At 45.6% G+C, this 13,259-nt stretch overlaps 1 protein-coding gene across 3 annotated transcripts in view; it reads right to left on the reverse strand.

Moving 5' to 3' along the window:
* LOC138467859 (uncharacterized) overlaps positions 1–13,259 on the reverse strand; it is a 1,040,267-nt gene that overhangs the window by 104,924 nt on the left and 922,084 nt on the right. For 2 of the 3 annotated variants that reach the window (XM_069608147.1, XM_069608150.1), the window contains one exon: positions 1,101–1,323. The exons of the other annotated variant lie outside the window; for it this stretch is intronic. In XM_069608147.1, coding sequence (XP_069464248.1) covers positions 1,101–1,323 — 223 coding nt within the window. The remainder of the gene's footprint in view (positions 1–1,100; positions 1,324–13,259) is intronic. 3 annotated transcript variants of the gene reach the window in all.

Here is a 13,259-nt window from a genome sequence, read left to right on the forward strand (position 1 = left end):
GAGACACATTTTCTACCGAACATAACATCTCGTGTGGAGTTCCTCAAGGAGCTAGCCTGTCACCACTGCTCTTTAATATCTACATACGCTTCCTGTGTGAATTACTAGAACAACTTCAAGTATTTTTTACTAACTACGCTGACGACACCCAGCTAGTTATGGAATTGAGCAGTGATTATGTTAAGGACAGTATTATATTGAACACCCACTACAAGAATATCGAAGAGTGGATGAACAACAATTGGATGTGCCTTAACAGCAACAAGACCGAGTTAATGGTATTTGGATCCACCGAGGCGCGCGCTAAACTGACATCCGACTACAAGGCATTTCAAATCAAGGAATCTTGCATTGAAGTAGTTGGTAAGGTTAAAACACTTGGCATGACTCTGGAAGCTACACTCAACGCAGATGCTCAAGCTATGTATGTCAGCAAAAACTGCAACTACTATATTAGACTTCTCAAAGCAATTAGACCCCTTCTCAATTAAAAGGATTGCACCACTATTGCCAGAGCCACCATTTTATCGCGTTTGTACTATGGTAATGCACTCCTTGCTGGTGCCAGCAAGCAAAGTTTACACAAGTACCAACTGATTCAAAATCAGGCGATAAGAGTTATCAAACAAAAACCAAGGAGAGAACATATTAGTGAAGCCAGACGCAACCTACATTGGTTGAAAATGGAAGACCGCGTACAATTCAAGTCCTTGTGTCTAACCCATAAATGTCTTTATGGAAAAGCACCTGCCTACCTTAAGAACAAACTTACACCCTATAACCCAACCAGAACATTAAGATCTGAAGCCAAGGGCTTGATAAGAACTCCAAAATTCAAAAAAGAACTAGGTCTAGGAAGAGCCTTTCCCATCCGTGCGGCAGCTTTCTGGAACAAACTATCGACATGGTTTTACCAGATGCCCTTAGCGGGACCCACTAAGGGACCTCGTAATGTGGCGGTAAGGGGTTAACGGCACCAGCATCCAAACCGGCGCCCTTAACCCCTTACCGCCGACCTCGTAATGAGGCCCAATATCTTTCACACAAACATCTGCTTTTCAGCCACAGGAACTATGAGTGACACTTGAGTAGTTACGTACCTATGCCCATGACCTTCCCATTTGCAATCATATTGGCAGGCAAGCGAGGATCATCAAACTTTTCATGCTTTATAAGAAGGCGTACAATTTCCCCAGTGATAAAGGCATCATCAAAGGTTTGTTCTTGGACAGGTTTGAGCGGAAATTTACAGTAAACATCCACAGCTGCCAATGGGTTTGTTTTAAGAAGTACGTCAGCCAGTTCTATGTAGGCATCATGGACCTGTGAACAAACAAATGTTTACAAAGCTGAGCATTCATTAAATCAGTCCGGGGGTTCCAGTTATACTATACATTCACATTGTTTAATCATAACAGCAGGAAAGGCTATCACAATTTCACAGGTGAATGGTTTTGGCAGCACATCAGAAAAGTACATGTATCAAAGTTATCAAGGTTTATATTGTTAATAGAGTGACAAAGACTAAGGTCTAGATACCTGTGGTCCGGGCACAATATGCCACTTTACAGACAAACTTCAGTGCTGTTGGATCACTACGGTGGTGACTACCACAATATAAAACATATTAACATATGATAAATACTTATAGGATAATTGTTTTCTGTATGAAGTTTTGTTATTCATGTCGGTTATGATGCGTCTCAAAAACATTCTTGCCACGAACACTAGCTCTCTTGTTTATAAAATATTCAAAAAAAGTATTAGGAACTGATATCTTCTGTCAAACAAGAGAGAAGCCCAGATGAGCGCTAGAGACATTTTCCAAAAAACAAATCCCAAAACCGTACAACTTGAATAAAACTCAACAGCATTGTCTGTACTTGATCTTGGAAATCCAGGTTGCTTTCAGTTCAGTGCACAATAACATAGAAAAAGTAATAATCTTACCGGTTCTGATCTAAACTTTAATATGAAATAAAGATATCCTTATAGGCTTATAGTCAATCTGTGTGCGTTCAAGGGCTTATTGATCATGAACTTCTCAGGAACATCTTGTATTGTGTGCTTCTCAAAGCAGATTAGACCAGTTCCACTTACTCACCTGATACCACAGTACACATTGGGTATTGACAGCCGGCCTGTAAGGACTTAATTTTCACCTCATGAGAAATGGTGCTCAGGGGGATGGGGTCAGTTTGGATCCCTTCTTGGGCATTCAGGTACCCACTATGAGATGTCAACAGAGATCCTTACCCAGCATCTACTTGACAATCTAGGATTATGGTAGAGAGGAGGATGGCCCAGCTGCTCTTTACAGTCCTAATATCACCTTCATGCTCTTTGTTGTATTAATATCTCTTGAATATCACTCTACCAATTCCCCTTCATCAACTCAGAAGAATTAGAGACTTTGTTACAATAGCAGTTAATAAAGGGATTGCTTAGTTACCAAGATCACTGTAACTCTGCTTCTGATGCCCCTCTCAGAGTCATAGTGTTTAGAAATTTACAAAGCTTGATGATCCCCAATAGCCCATGGAATGGGTAACCCCCTATTATCTCTACTTTCTGGGTAACAACAAACAGCCATTTCACGAGGATAATCCAATTCTCTGGCCTCATCCTTCCTAAAGAATATCTCACTCTCTGCGTTCCCAATATGTACAAAGCACAACACAATTGCCTGGACATACTACTGATCTTGTTATCGCCCTCGACCCGTGCCCTATGTACCCGTGAGGTCTGTGGCCTAGTCTGACCAATGTCTTGATCACTTGGTTTACCTCCATTGTCTGCCTTAAACCTCCCATTCCAACCACTTTGATGCTCACTTTGCTGACAAATGCATCAATGTTATCTTCATGTACCAGCTCTTGCTCCCCTTGACAACACTTAAAACTGCAATCAGTGATACATTAGACTTGATCGCTCCCATTAAAAAGGTGTGCACATGCCACAAATGCATCAGACTGGATCACTAATTACCTCCTTCTCCTGAAGGAGAAGACAAGAAGGAAAGAAACAGAGGAACTCTAAATCCCAATATGATTGACAGACTCAGACTCACTACAACACTGCAAGCAAAATGGCTAAGAAGAACCAGTTATACTTATGACATGCAACCAATAAATCTAAAGAACTATTCAAAATAATTTAATACATCCTAGCTTGACAAGCATTGCCTATTAAACACTTAAGGATTAGGCTTAACTGAGATCACTGGGTGGGGTCCTTAACACAAAAAACAGATGGGTTAGGCTTCTCTTAGGATTGTGGAGATCAGACCTTCCAACGCCCCCTTAAATGCTCCCTTTCTGGTGGGAACACAGTCACTGTCTTTTGGGGGTTTACGTTTGGGGGTTGTGGCACCATACATCTTTCATGGTCTTACTTGTCCCCTGGTACCTTGAGTCATTTGAACGTGGATCAGGTTTAAGACTGATCAACGTTCAGATAACCCAATTGTCAGTCTGAAGAATGCCCTGAAGAATGCCCTGGACCATGGTTTTTTCATGCTTAGGCTTAACCTCTACTGTACCTGTCTAGATTGTCCTTGGGCTCCCAATACTGGAGGGGCACTCTGTAGCGAGTACAACTAGAATGCAAAAGCCCCAGCGAAGGCCGATAGAAGAGCTGAATTAGAATATTACAATCTGCACAACGATCGGCCACCACAGGGCGCAGTAATGTGCTAGTACATCTGCGTCACCCCCCTGCAGCAGGGCAAAAAAGGGAGAAGAGCCGCCCCATCCTGGCCCCGGAACACGATGCCACCCCTACTGACCTAGGCAAGAGTAAGCCCACAGCGGGGGCGAAAGAACGGACTGCGAGGGTGCAGAACAGTTTAGAAAAGCCGTCAAAAAACTAAGATGGCGTACACAGCAGCTCCGAGACCCTGCACGGCTCCAGACATAGGCAGCGAGAGGCCGCTGAGAGGGGTCAGTGCCATTTTGGGGGAAGTGTGCCATTCCAGAACCCCCCCTGGAGGAGCACCCACGGATATCCCACCAAGCAGCCAGCACCCAAGCCACCAGGAAGTGAGGAGGGGGAGAGCCCACCACAGGACAAATACCGCCGGTGGCAGGGGTGAGTACCTTCCCCCTGCCCGTTGTGCAAGCAAGTATCTGGGTGCCCGAGGTGAGGCCCTGACAGTCTAAAACCTGCATGCTTGATCATAGACCCAGGCGGGCAGAGCGAGGTTAGGGAGTCAAGTGAGGCTTCCAGCTGCCTGTGTCCCTGGACGCCGACCGGGACGGGGAGGCCCTCCCCATCTACACACAGCGGAACACTATGCTAGTGGGGAGCACCCTACCCCACAAGGCCCGGCGCACTTTGGGTGATGACGAGGGGGTGCCCCAGTAAGAATCAAAAAAAGACCCTCCTAGGCAGGCATAGCAGAGCAGCAGATCCTCAGTTGGGAATAGCCCCAACCTTGAAAACACAGAAACATCCTAGGGCGGGCGAAGGCGACCCCGCAGGGTATGCCTACCTCCCTGCAATACCTGACAGGGCAGTAAAACAAGGTCTGCAAACCACAGGCACAGTGTGTCCCCCAAAAGCACTGCATCTCTGCAGCCCCAGCCCTCAGGCCAACTGAGCGCCCGAGAAGTGCGGGGAGCGTCCACTGGGAGGAGCCTGGTCCCCCGCCTCCCGCAGGCTGTTGTAGTGACAGCACTGGTCGCGGCAACAGAGCTAGAGCCCCTGATCAGGATGGAATTGACGATCTGTCCCCCAATATACTAATCTCACCGAAGGAGCAGAGTACCTAAAAGTGAGCAATCTCAATAGGGACCTGGGGCTGGGTTCTCTCTAAGCTGACCAATAACCAGCTACTCCAGAAGGAATCATACTCTCACATTCATGAGCTGGGTGGCCCCGCTCCAGAAATTCAAGATTGATCCACCCACCAGGCCAACGCTAGTCCAGCATTCCCCAGTGAACTCAACCATGGTGGATGATGTGACATCAATGACGAGAGACATGGCCGTGATCCTAGAGGAACTGAAAGGCTTTAGATCCGACATCACGCAGAGGCTGGATGGACTTGATAAAACGGTGGTTGATATGGACGATAGAAGACAAGGTCTAAAAGCCAACCAGTCATCAGAAGACGTCCTGGAAACTCAATTCGATATGCGGATCTCAGAGCTTGAAAGAAGTAAAGAAGAATGTGCCCTAAAAATTGATGATTTTGAGAATAGGGAGCGTTGAAATAATGTCTGCTTCTTCGGGTTTCCCGAAAAAGAAGGTGAAAAAGAGACATCGTCCAAGCATTCAATGGAGTCATCAAAAAACCTTTTAACGATGAACACTACGGAGCCCACCCTTGATAGAGCCCACAGAGTGGGAGGAGGCACCAACTCCATATTGGCGAGGTTCCACTACTACCCAGAGAAGATTAAAATCCTAGAAAAGGCCAGGGCAATGGGCCCAATTGATTGGGGAGAATCCAGGGTCAGCATATACCAGGACCTTTCCTCTTTTACTCTGTCCAGGCGTCGCCTCTGTGCCCTCTTGACAAAATGGCTCAATTCAAAAGGAAATCCCTATAGAGATGGGGAGACATGGGGGGAAAACCCAAGAACTGAGAAACCTAATGACAGATGATGCATTAGGGGATACCGCAAGTTCACAAAAACTGAACCCACCTTCCCCAGCACAAACCTGAGGTGGAAATCAAGGAACTTAACTGCATGGGGATCTTTCCCACAGTCATGCAGGGGCAGAATAAACAATTCAGAGCAGTATAGGGCTAAAATCCAATACCCAAAATGCTTTTCTTCCCATTGTCAGAGGCCCAATTCTTGGGAAGAAGTCAGCGATACTTGATATCCGAGATGATAACCCATGCGCTGATTCGGAGGGCTCGGGGAGTGAAGTGGGACGCCTCAAAATGAAAAGGTCTATGTACCAATATTGGGGGCTCACTGGAACGCTTTTATGGAATAATTAAGCCTGTTGGAGAAGGGAAGACTGATGGTCTGCACCAATGATGGCATGCATCTAATCGGTGGATCAGACGCGATCAAAAAAGGTGGTAGGGGGAAAGTTTTGGGGTCTGTTTATGTGGGGGGGAGTTAACAATATTCTTAAAAAACGACACAACACAGTAATTACCAAGTAAAGGGCAAAGCAAGAGAAAGAGACAGGCGGTTTGGCACACAGGGATCCACAGGGTCATCGATTCAATTGAATAAGAAACAGAATCCCGAATGTCTGACCTGTCCATCGAGATATCCTTAGGCTCACTGAATGTTAGAGGTGTTAACTCCCCATCTAAAAAATCCCTAATGATCCAAGAATTTAACAGCCTGAAGCTGGATGTCATGTTTCTACAAGAGACCCATTGGAGGAGGGGGGAGATACCATTAGATCACACAAGTGAAGCACAAAATATAACAAAAATTACGTTTCTCTGATTAAGAAAAACTAACTTTAAAAACAGAACAGACACATGAAAGAAATGACACAGTCTGGTGTACACAGAATTGTACATTGAAGTATGACATGAAAACAATAAATGGCATTTTTGTATGAACATTAAGACCAAATCAAGACATTTCACAGTGCAAGATGCAGTTCAGGATATTACATGGGTCACGACTAAATGCATGACTTGTAGCAAGTCAAAAATGCCATTAATTGTTTCCATGTCATACTTCAATGTACAATTTCTTTCACTAGTGTGATCTAATGTTTTCCCATTAGACTCTAGATAGATGTTAAACTCCGCTTAGTGCTTGAAATGAGAGGTAGGTAGCCTTGACTAATTTCCTTCTTTTCAATGTTACTCCCTCACGAGTCAGGCTCCCCGTTACCAAAAAAGAGGGTAGCAGAGCCTTTTTTGTTTCTGACTGGGGGGAGATACCAGCCATGAAAGCGAGGGCTATCGAAAAAATCTACCAGGCCTTGTGTGAATCCAAAATGAGAGGGGTAGCGGTGGTGATTGCTAACAAGCTGGGCTTTACAGAATTCACCACCCTTAGAAGCCCAGAGGGAGGATACATATGTGTTAAGGGGCAGATAAAAGACCAAAAGGTTCCCTTAGTCTCAGTCTACTGCCCAAACGTGGGACAGGACCTCTTCTGGCAGAAAGTGAAAATCCAAACCTTTGCAGAGAGGTATCTACTCATTGGAGGGGACTTAAACATTGTCCTGGACCTGGCAATGAACAGGAAGCGGGCAACATCAAGGGGATCCTACGCGCTCCGGAAGATGGTTCATCACTTTTCTCAAATAGACAACTAGCTGGGGGTAGTAGAGGCATTGGCTTGTGAGAGAGAAGCTGACCCATTATACATATTCCACTCAAAAGGCCATGATACCTATTCCAGGATAGACTATGTCCTCATAGACATGATCCTGATACACAGAGTGTTAAAATCAACCGCAGAGCCGGTACCCTGGTCGGACCACGATTTGGTCAGCGTAAAAATGGGCGAGTGGACTTCAGAGCAAAGAAAGGGGAGGTGGACGTGCAATGACCTGCTGTTGAAAGATAGAGAGCAGGCCCAGGGTTTGTTGAAATCGATAAAGGAGTACTTCCAGTTCCACGATAATGAGGAGGTGAGATTGACGACTATCTGTGAGGCATTTAAGGCCATGATACGAGGGGAGTTAATCCGGCTGGGGGCCAAAAAGAAAATGGAAAGAGAGAAAGAGGAGTGGGACCTGAGGAGAAAGATAGAGGCACTAAAGCCTAAGGGGACGCTAAAATCACAAATAACCCCAGACAGTCTGGCAAAAGTGCAAAAAAATAGAACACAGTGGAGGGATCTCCTCTGCATCAAACAGAGATAAAGCTAGTGTTTCTCAAGCAGAAATATATGGAGAAGGGTGAATACTCTGATAAAATACTAACATGGAAATTGCGGGCCCAGAGAAATGCCAAGAGAGTAGGGTCAATCCGTCAACCATGCTTAGATATATATAGACCAACAAATAGACTAGTTTCATAAATACTATGAGACCCTTTACTAGTCTGAATATACAGGGGATGGAGCTCAGATAGTCGAATTCCTCAATGCTCTCCCGATACCCAGCATTCCCCCAGAACAGACAGCAATATTAGACACCCCATTCACAGCTGACTAAATTAGCGCCTCAATAGGGAAGATGAAATCTGATACAACTCCAGGGGAAGATGGCTTCACAATCCGTTTCTTCAAAACATACCGCTTCTGTCACGATCCATGCCCCTGGCTCCCTCAGGTACAATAGCCCCCTGGCAGCAGTGGGGCTAAAGCCCTTCACACTGGCCCCAAGGTCCTTAAAACTCCATCAGAAACATACATGGAGTCAGTCCTGGCGCCTTTGGCCCCAGGCTCATTATCAGGAATAAAACAATACCAGTTTTGGACCTTAATCCAACATGGACGCCTATTACACAGCTCAGTTCTTTAGAACCAAGCCATGCGGCCTAGTGTTTTGGGTGTGGCTGGGCCTGGAACTGCTGGGCCTGGAACTACTTTACCTGGGCTATTTAAACCACACCCAAACAGCAGAACATGCTTCGAGTTATTCTGCACTCCTGCAGCGTAACGCCCCCGTGTCCAGCTCCTGCTCATCTGCTTCTCCGGCGGCCCGATCCTGAAGCCCTAGATGTAGATTCCATTAATAACCTGGATGAACAAGAACAGCATTAGCAAGCAAGAACACTTACCTGTGAAGTAACCGGCCTTGAATCCATCCTGCGCTTCGCTTACCTCGCCCATCTCCGGAGTTTGCCGCAACCTGCAAAGGTAAAGAAACCAGGACAGCATTAATAACAATTCTTACCTGGGCAAGCAGCGAGTCCTGGCAGCACCCTGCTCTTCTCTTACCTCGCCCATCTCTGTGTTTCACTGCAAGCTGCAAGGGAGAAGGAACAACGACAGCATTAACAAAGCACTTACCTGGGCAAGCAGCGCTTCGATTGCTCATCATTCCGGAACATCACAGCAACCTGTACAAAGAAGAGAAGAGAACACAGGTTAGCAATTAACACCAATAAACAGCGCAGTGCTCCGCACATCAATAACTCACCGTGGTCTTTGCCATCGGCGCAACAAATCCGAGATCGCAAATATTCCTGTGTAAACAAAAAGAGACATTGTTAGGGAACAACATAGTGGTAAAACGCTTAGAATACAGAGAAAACTGAGGGAAAGAAAGAGACAGAATAAAGACGGAAAAGACATTATAACTCACCTGGAAGACAGCAAGCAGAGTCGAAGTCACAGCCGGTCTAGACCCGACATAAGGGCACACGTACCAGTGAAGCAACTAGGTCCACGGAACTGCCGCACCAACCACATGCTCCTGCACAGAGATGCAGGACAGAGAGTTCAGTGCACAAAAACCTAAGGCACTACCCAACGTCTGGCACATAACCAAGCAGAGAGGGGTCCAGGATAGCGCTTAGACATCCATCCAGTATCATGTGGCACCCCCGTGGAGTGGATACCAGGTGAGCGTAACAGCTTCCCCCTAGCACCCTTCCTGGCTACACTGTTTAAACAGGCACTGGAAACAGGTATCTTGACGGATTCCCTATTAAGGGCCTTGAAAGTAGTTCTTCCAAAAGAGGGCAGGGATCCGACACAATGTCAATCTTACAGACCTATCTCCCTGTTAAACGCAGATGGAAAAATGTTTGCAAAAACGTTAAACATCACACTGGAGTCACTCATGCCCTCAGACCATGTCGGCTTTATTATGGGAGCAGACAACATTCAGAAAACAATCTATCTAGTCCACCTGGCTGAAGACAAGAACCTGGACGGCTACCTGGTCTCCATCAACTCTACAGGCCTTCGATATGGTGGAGTGGGGCTATATGAGGAAGGTACTCGAGACGGATCATGGCCCTATACACAAATCCGACAGCCAAGGTCCTAGTTAACGGCACAATATCACAACCCCTTCTCTAAACCAGGGGAACTAGACAGGGCTGCCCTTTCTCTCCACTCCTGTCCGCTCTCAACATGGAGCCCCTGGCGATATTGATTAGGAACAATCCAGATAGCAGAGGGATAAGGTGTGGTGCAGTTGAGTTTAAACTGTCGTCGTTCGCAGACGGCATCCTATGTTACCTAACTGAAGTACAACTCTCTCTCCGCAGCCTACTAGACCAAATTAACATCTTTGGGACCTTTTCAGGCTTCAAAATTTACAACACAAAGTCAGTAGAGGGTAATGCCACTACAGCTAGCCCACACACAGGCGATAGCCCAGGGAACACTGAGAGGGATGAGGCTTGAGGTTAAAGAAATTACTTATTTAGAGATATATCTCCCCTGTGACCTGAGTCGCTTGTTTGAAGTTAACTTCACCCCAGCCCTAGCCAAAAGGGGTGCAGATCTGGCACGCTGGAACCCCTTGACTCTTTGTGGTATGGCAGGATGACGTCAATTAAAATGACGGTCCTACCGCACCTTTTATATTTATTCACAGCGATCCCCACACCCGTACCGGACTCATTTTCTGAGAAGCTTAACTCTATGATCTCCCGATTCATATGGCAAGCGAAGAGCCCCAGAGTCAAACAAACCACCCACACACCTTCCCCAGAGACTTTGGAGGTTTCGCTCTACCAGACTTCTACCTGTACTACAAAGCAGCCCAAGTGCGCATCTTACTAGAACACATGAGGAATGGTATGGACACATTCTGGTCCTACGTGTAGTATATGTATTCTCCCTGAAGAAAGTTAGAGATTTGCTATGGTCCACGCCCAAGAAAGTGCCAGTGAAACTCAGGGAGCACCATGTGCTGGGGGTAATATGGTCATTGTGGAAGAATAACATAACTGCACTTGGCCAAAGAGCAGACAATAAGCACGAGGAGCAAAGAGTGGAATATTCCAGCTAGAAGCTGAAAAAACCCAACTTCCCTCCTTGCTTTCATTCTCAGTACCTTTTATGAGTGCACCTGCAGAGCGCTCCGACTCCCTTTCTGACTTGTCCTTCGGCAGACAATACAACAACTATTCTCCAGTTAGTTCATCTGACATCAATATGTGACCTTGCCTCCACAGCAGAAATACATATTTACTTGCTAAGCCCACTAAAACATAGGCTTTCATTGCGAGCTAATTGCAGTAAATGGAAGTGAATGTCCAAAATGGCTGCGCCTCGGCACCATGTTTTTGCTCATTTGTGCACACGCACTACTCGACACCCCTTGGACAATCAACTACCATAACCCAATGGGTGAAAAGAAGGTTACCAGAACCTGCGAAACAAACACCATAAATTCGGAATACATGAAATACAACAACAAACCCAAACGACAAAAATACCAAAAACCCAAACCAAAGCCAAACGCAACGCCTCGGGAATCCAGGGAAACATTTGACCCCACCTGTGTCACTCTGGCAACTAGACCTTTCAACTCATTAATATGATCCTCAATGGAACGAGAACAATCTTCCAAATCAAAACAACACATCCCGTCTATGGCGTTGCATCCCAAATTATGCTTCAGAAATAAATAATCAATAGCTGCCATATTCTGCAAAATAGCCTTTCTAAAATTCTTATCATCTAACAATAGCTCAGTTAAAGCCTGCAAAGTCTCATTAAGCCCTTTCACTATCAAGCAAGCTAATTTAAACATGGTTTTATATCCCCCAGCCGCTAAACCCCAAATCCCAATTAAGGAAACAGCTTACGCAAACACTTCAGTTTCAGACAACAAATGGACATCAGAATTACAATCAGGCAATAGGGCGATATAAGAAGTGGATCGCGTAAACCGCCTAACGGCAGGACGTAAGGGAAACATCATCAAACCAAGACGTGTCAAGGCACAGGGACGACTGGAAATATTAGCAGGAATATGTGAATAGGTATGATTCCCACAGGAGAATAACCAACCCGTAGGACGCTTCACATGGTTCAGTTTGCTGGCCGTTAGAACAGTAAAATTACACCACATATTGTTAGAAACATCAATACAAACAGAAGTCGGTCACGCACACAAGCGCTGCTCAAAATCCGATCTTTTCTCATCCTGGTTCAAGTTCAGTTGTTGACATTTACAGACAAAGTTCAGATCACAAGTCATTTCATAACAGACATCAGTAGGAGCAATCTTGTGAGTAATAATGCTCGTCATATTTCTCCATTTGTGGTCCTTGTCTACACAGAATTTACAATATTCATAAACTGAAAAGGAACTCCATATAACTGAATTCTCATCCAAGGAATCCTTATGCAAGACCCGACAGCACCGGAGCAGGTGTTGGTACCGCCACAAGGCCAGTGAACATGTTCAAAACTCATATGTTCTCAACTGCCCGACGAGGGTGGGATAGTTATTTTGCATCACGGTCATAAAGATTGCAGAAAGGGGCAAGGCATTATGCTTTTGTCCTCACTGTATCCTCAAGACACTGCGATATGCCGCAATTGATGCATCATTTGGTTCAAAAGTGGTAATAGGCATGTCAGTCTTGATCCAAATCCCCGACTCCATCGGTAGAATGGAGACACTTGCCACTTCCTCCAGCATGTGCCCGAACCCTCCCGAAGACACTCCACCGTGCCTCACACAGGCACTCGGCATACTCAGGATCTATAAATCAGAATTCAAAAACAAGATATCTGCAGAGTACATCATTCACGTAAATAACATTTGTCAGCGGGAATATGAGTCCATTTCCTTTTCTCAGGTTCCACCACAAGAACCACCTGATCTTCCCCCACTGCAATCACATCCGCCGGAATGGACGGACCATTAGGTTTTTCGACCCATCCCATGGCACCATTGCATCTGACAAGCCAAATCCTTTGTCCCCACGAATAGTCAATACTGTGGGTGGCTCTCCTTTCTTCACCATGGATAATGTTACAGGTACCAATATCAATTGGGTCACTCGATCTCTCTTATGTATAGGCAACATATTCTCTCCACTGTTTATGAGAATAATCTTTATCTCACCCGGATCATCTGCATCCACAATCCCTACCAATACTTGAATGCCTTTCAAGGTTAGTCCAGATCTAGGGGTAATTAATCCCATATGTTCAGATGGAATGTGCACCCCAATTCCTGTTGCACTCACAATAATACCTCTTGGTTAAAGTCAGATTTCTTCCCTTGCAAGCAAATCCACACCAGCAGACTCAGGAGTGGCAATGATAAGGAGCTAGCACTCCAGGAGACATTTCCCAATATAACAGAGTTTCCGCAGCTTTATTAGGACTGGATTGTAAGGCGGGTGTCAACATACGCATCAATGGAGTCTCACCCTTCGCAATGGGACGGTTATT

Source organism: Ambystoma mexicanum, chromosome 4q, assembly GCF_040938575.1.
Source record: "Ambystoma mexicanum isolate Mex_15411 chromosome 4q, UKY_AmexF1_1, whole genome shotgun sequence".
Lineage (NCBI taxonomy): Eukaryota > Metazoa > Chordata > Amphibia > Caudata > Ambystomatidae > Ambystoma > Ambystoma mexicanum.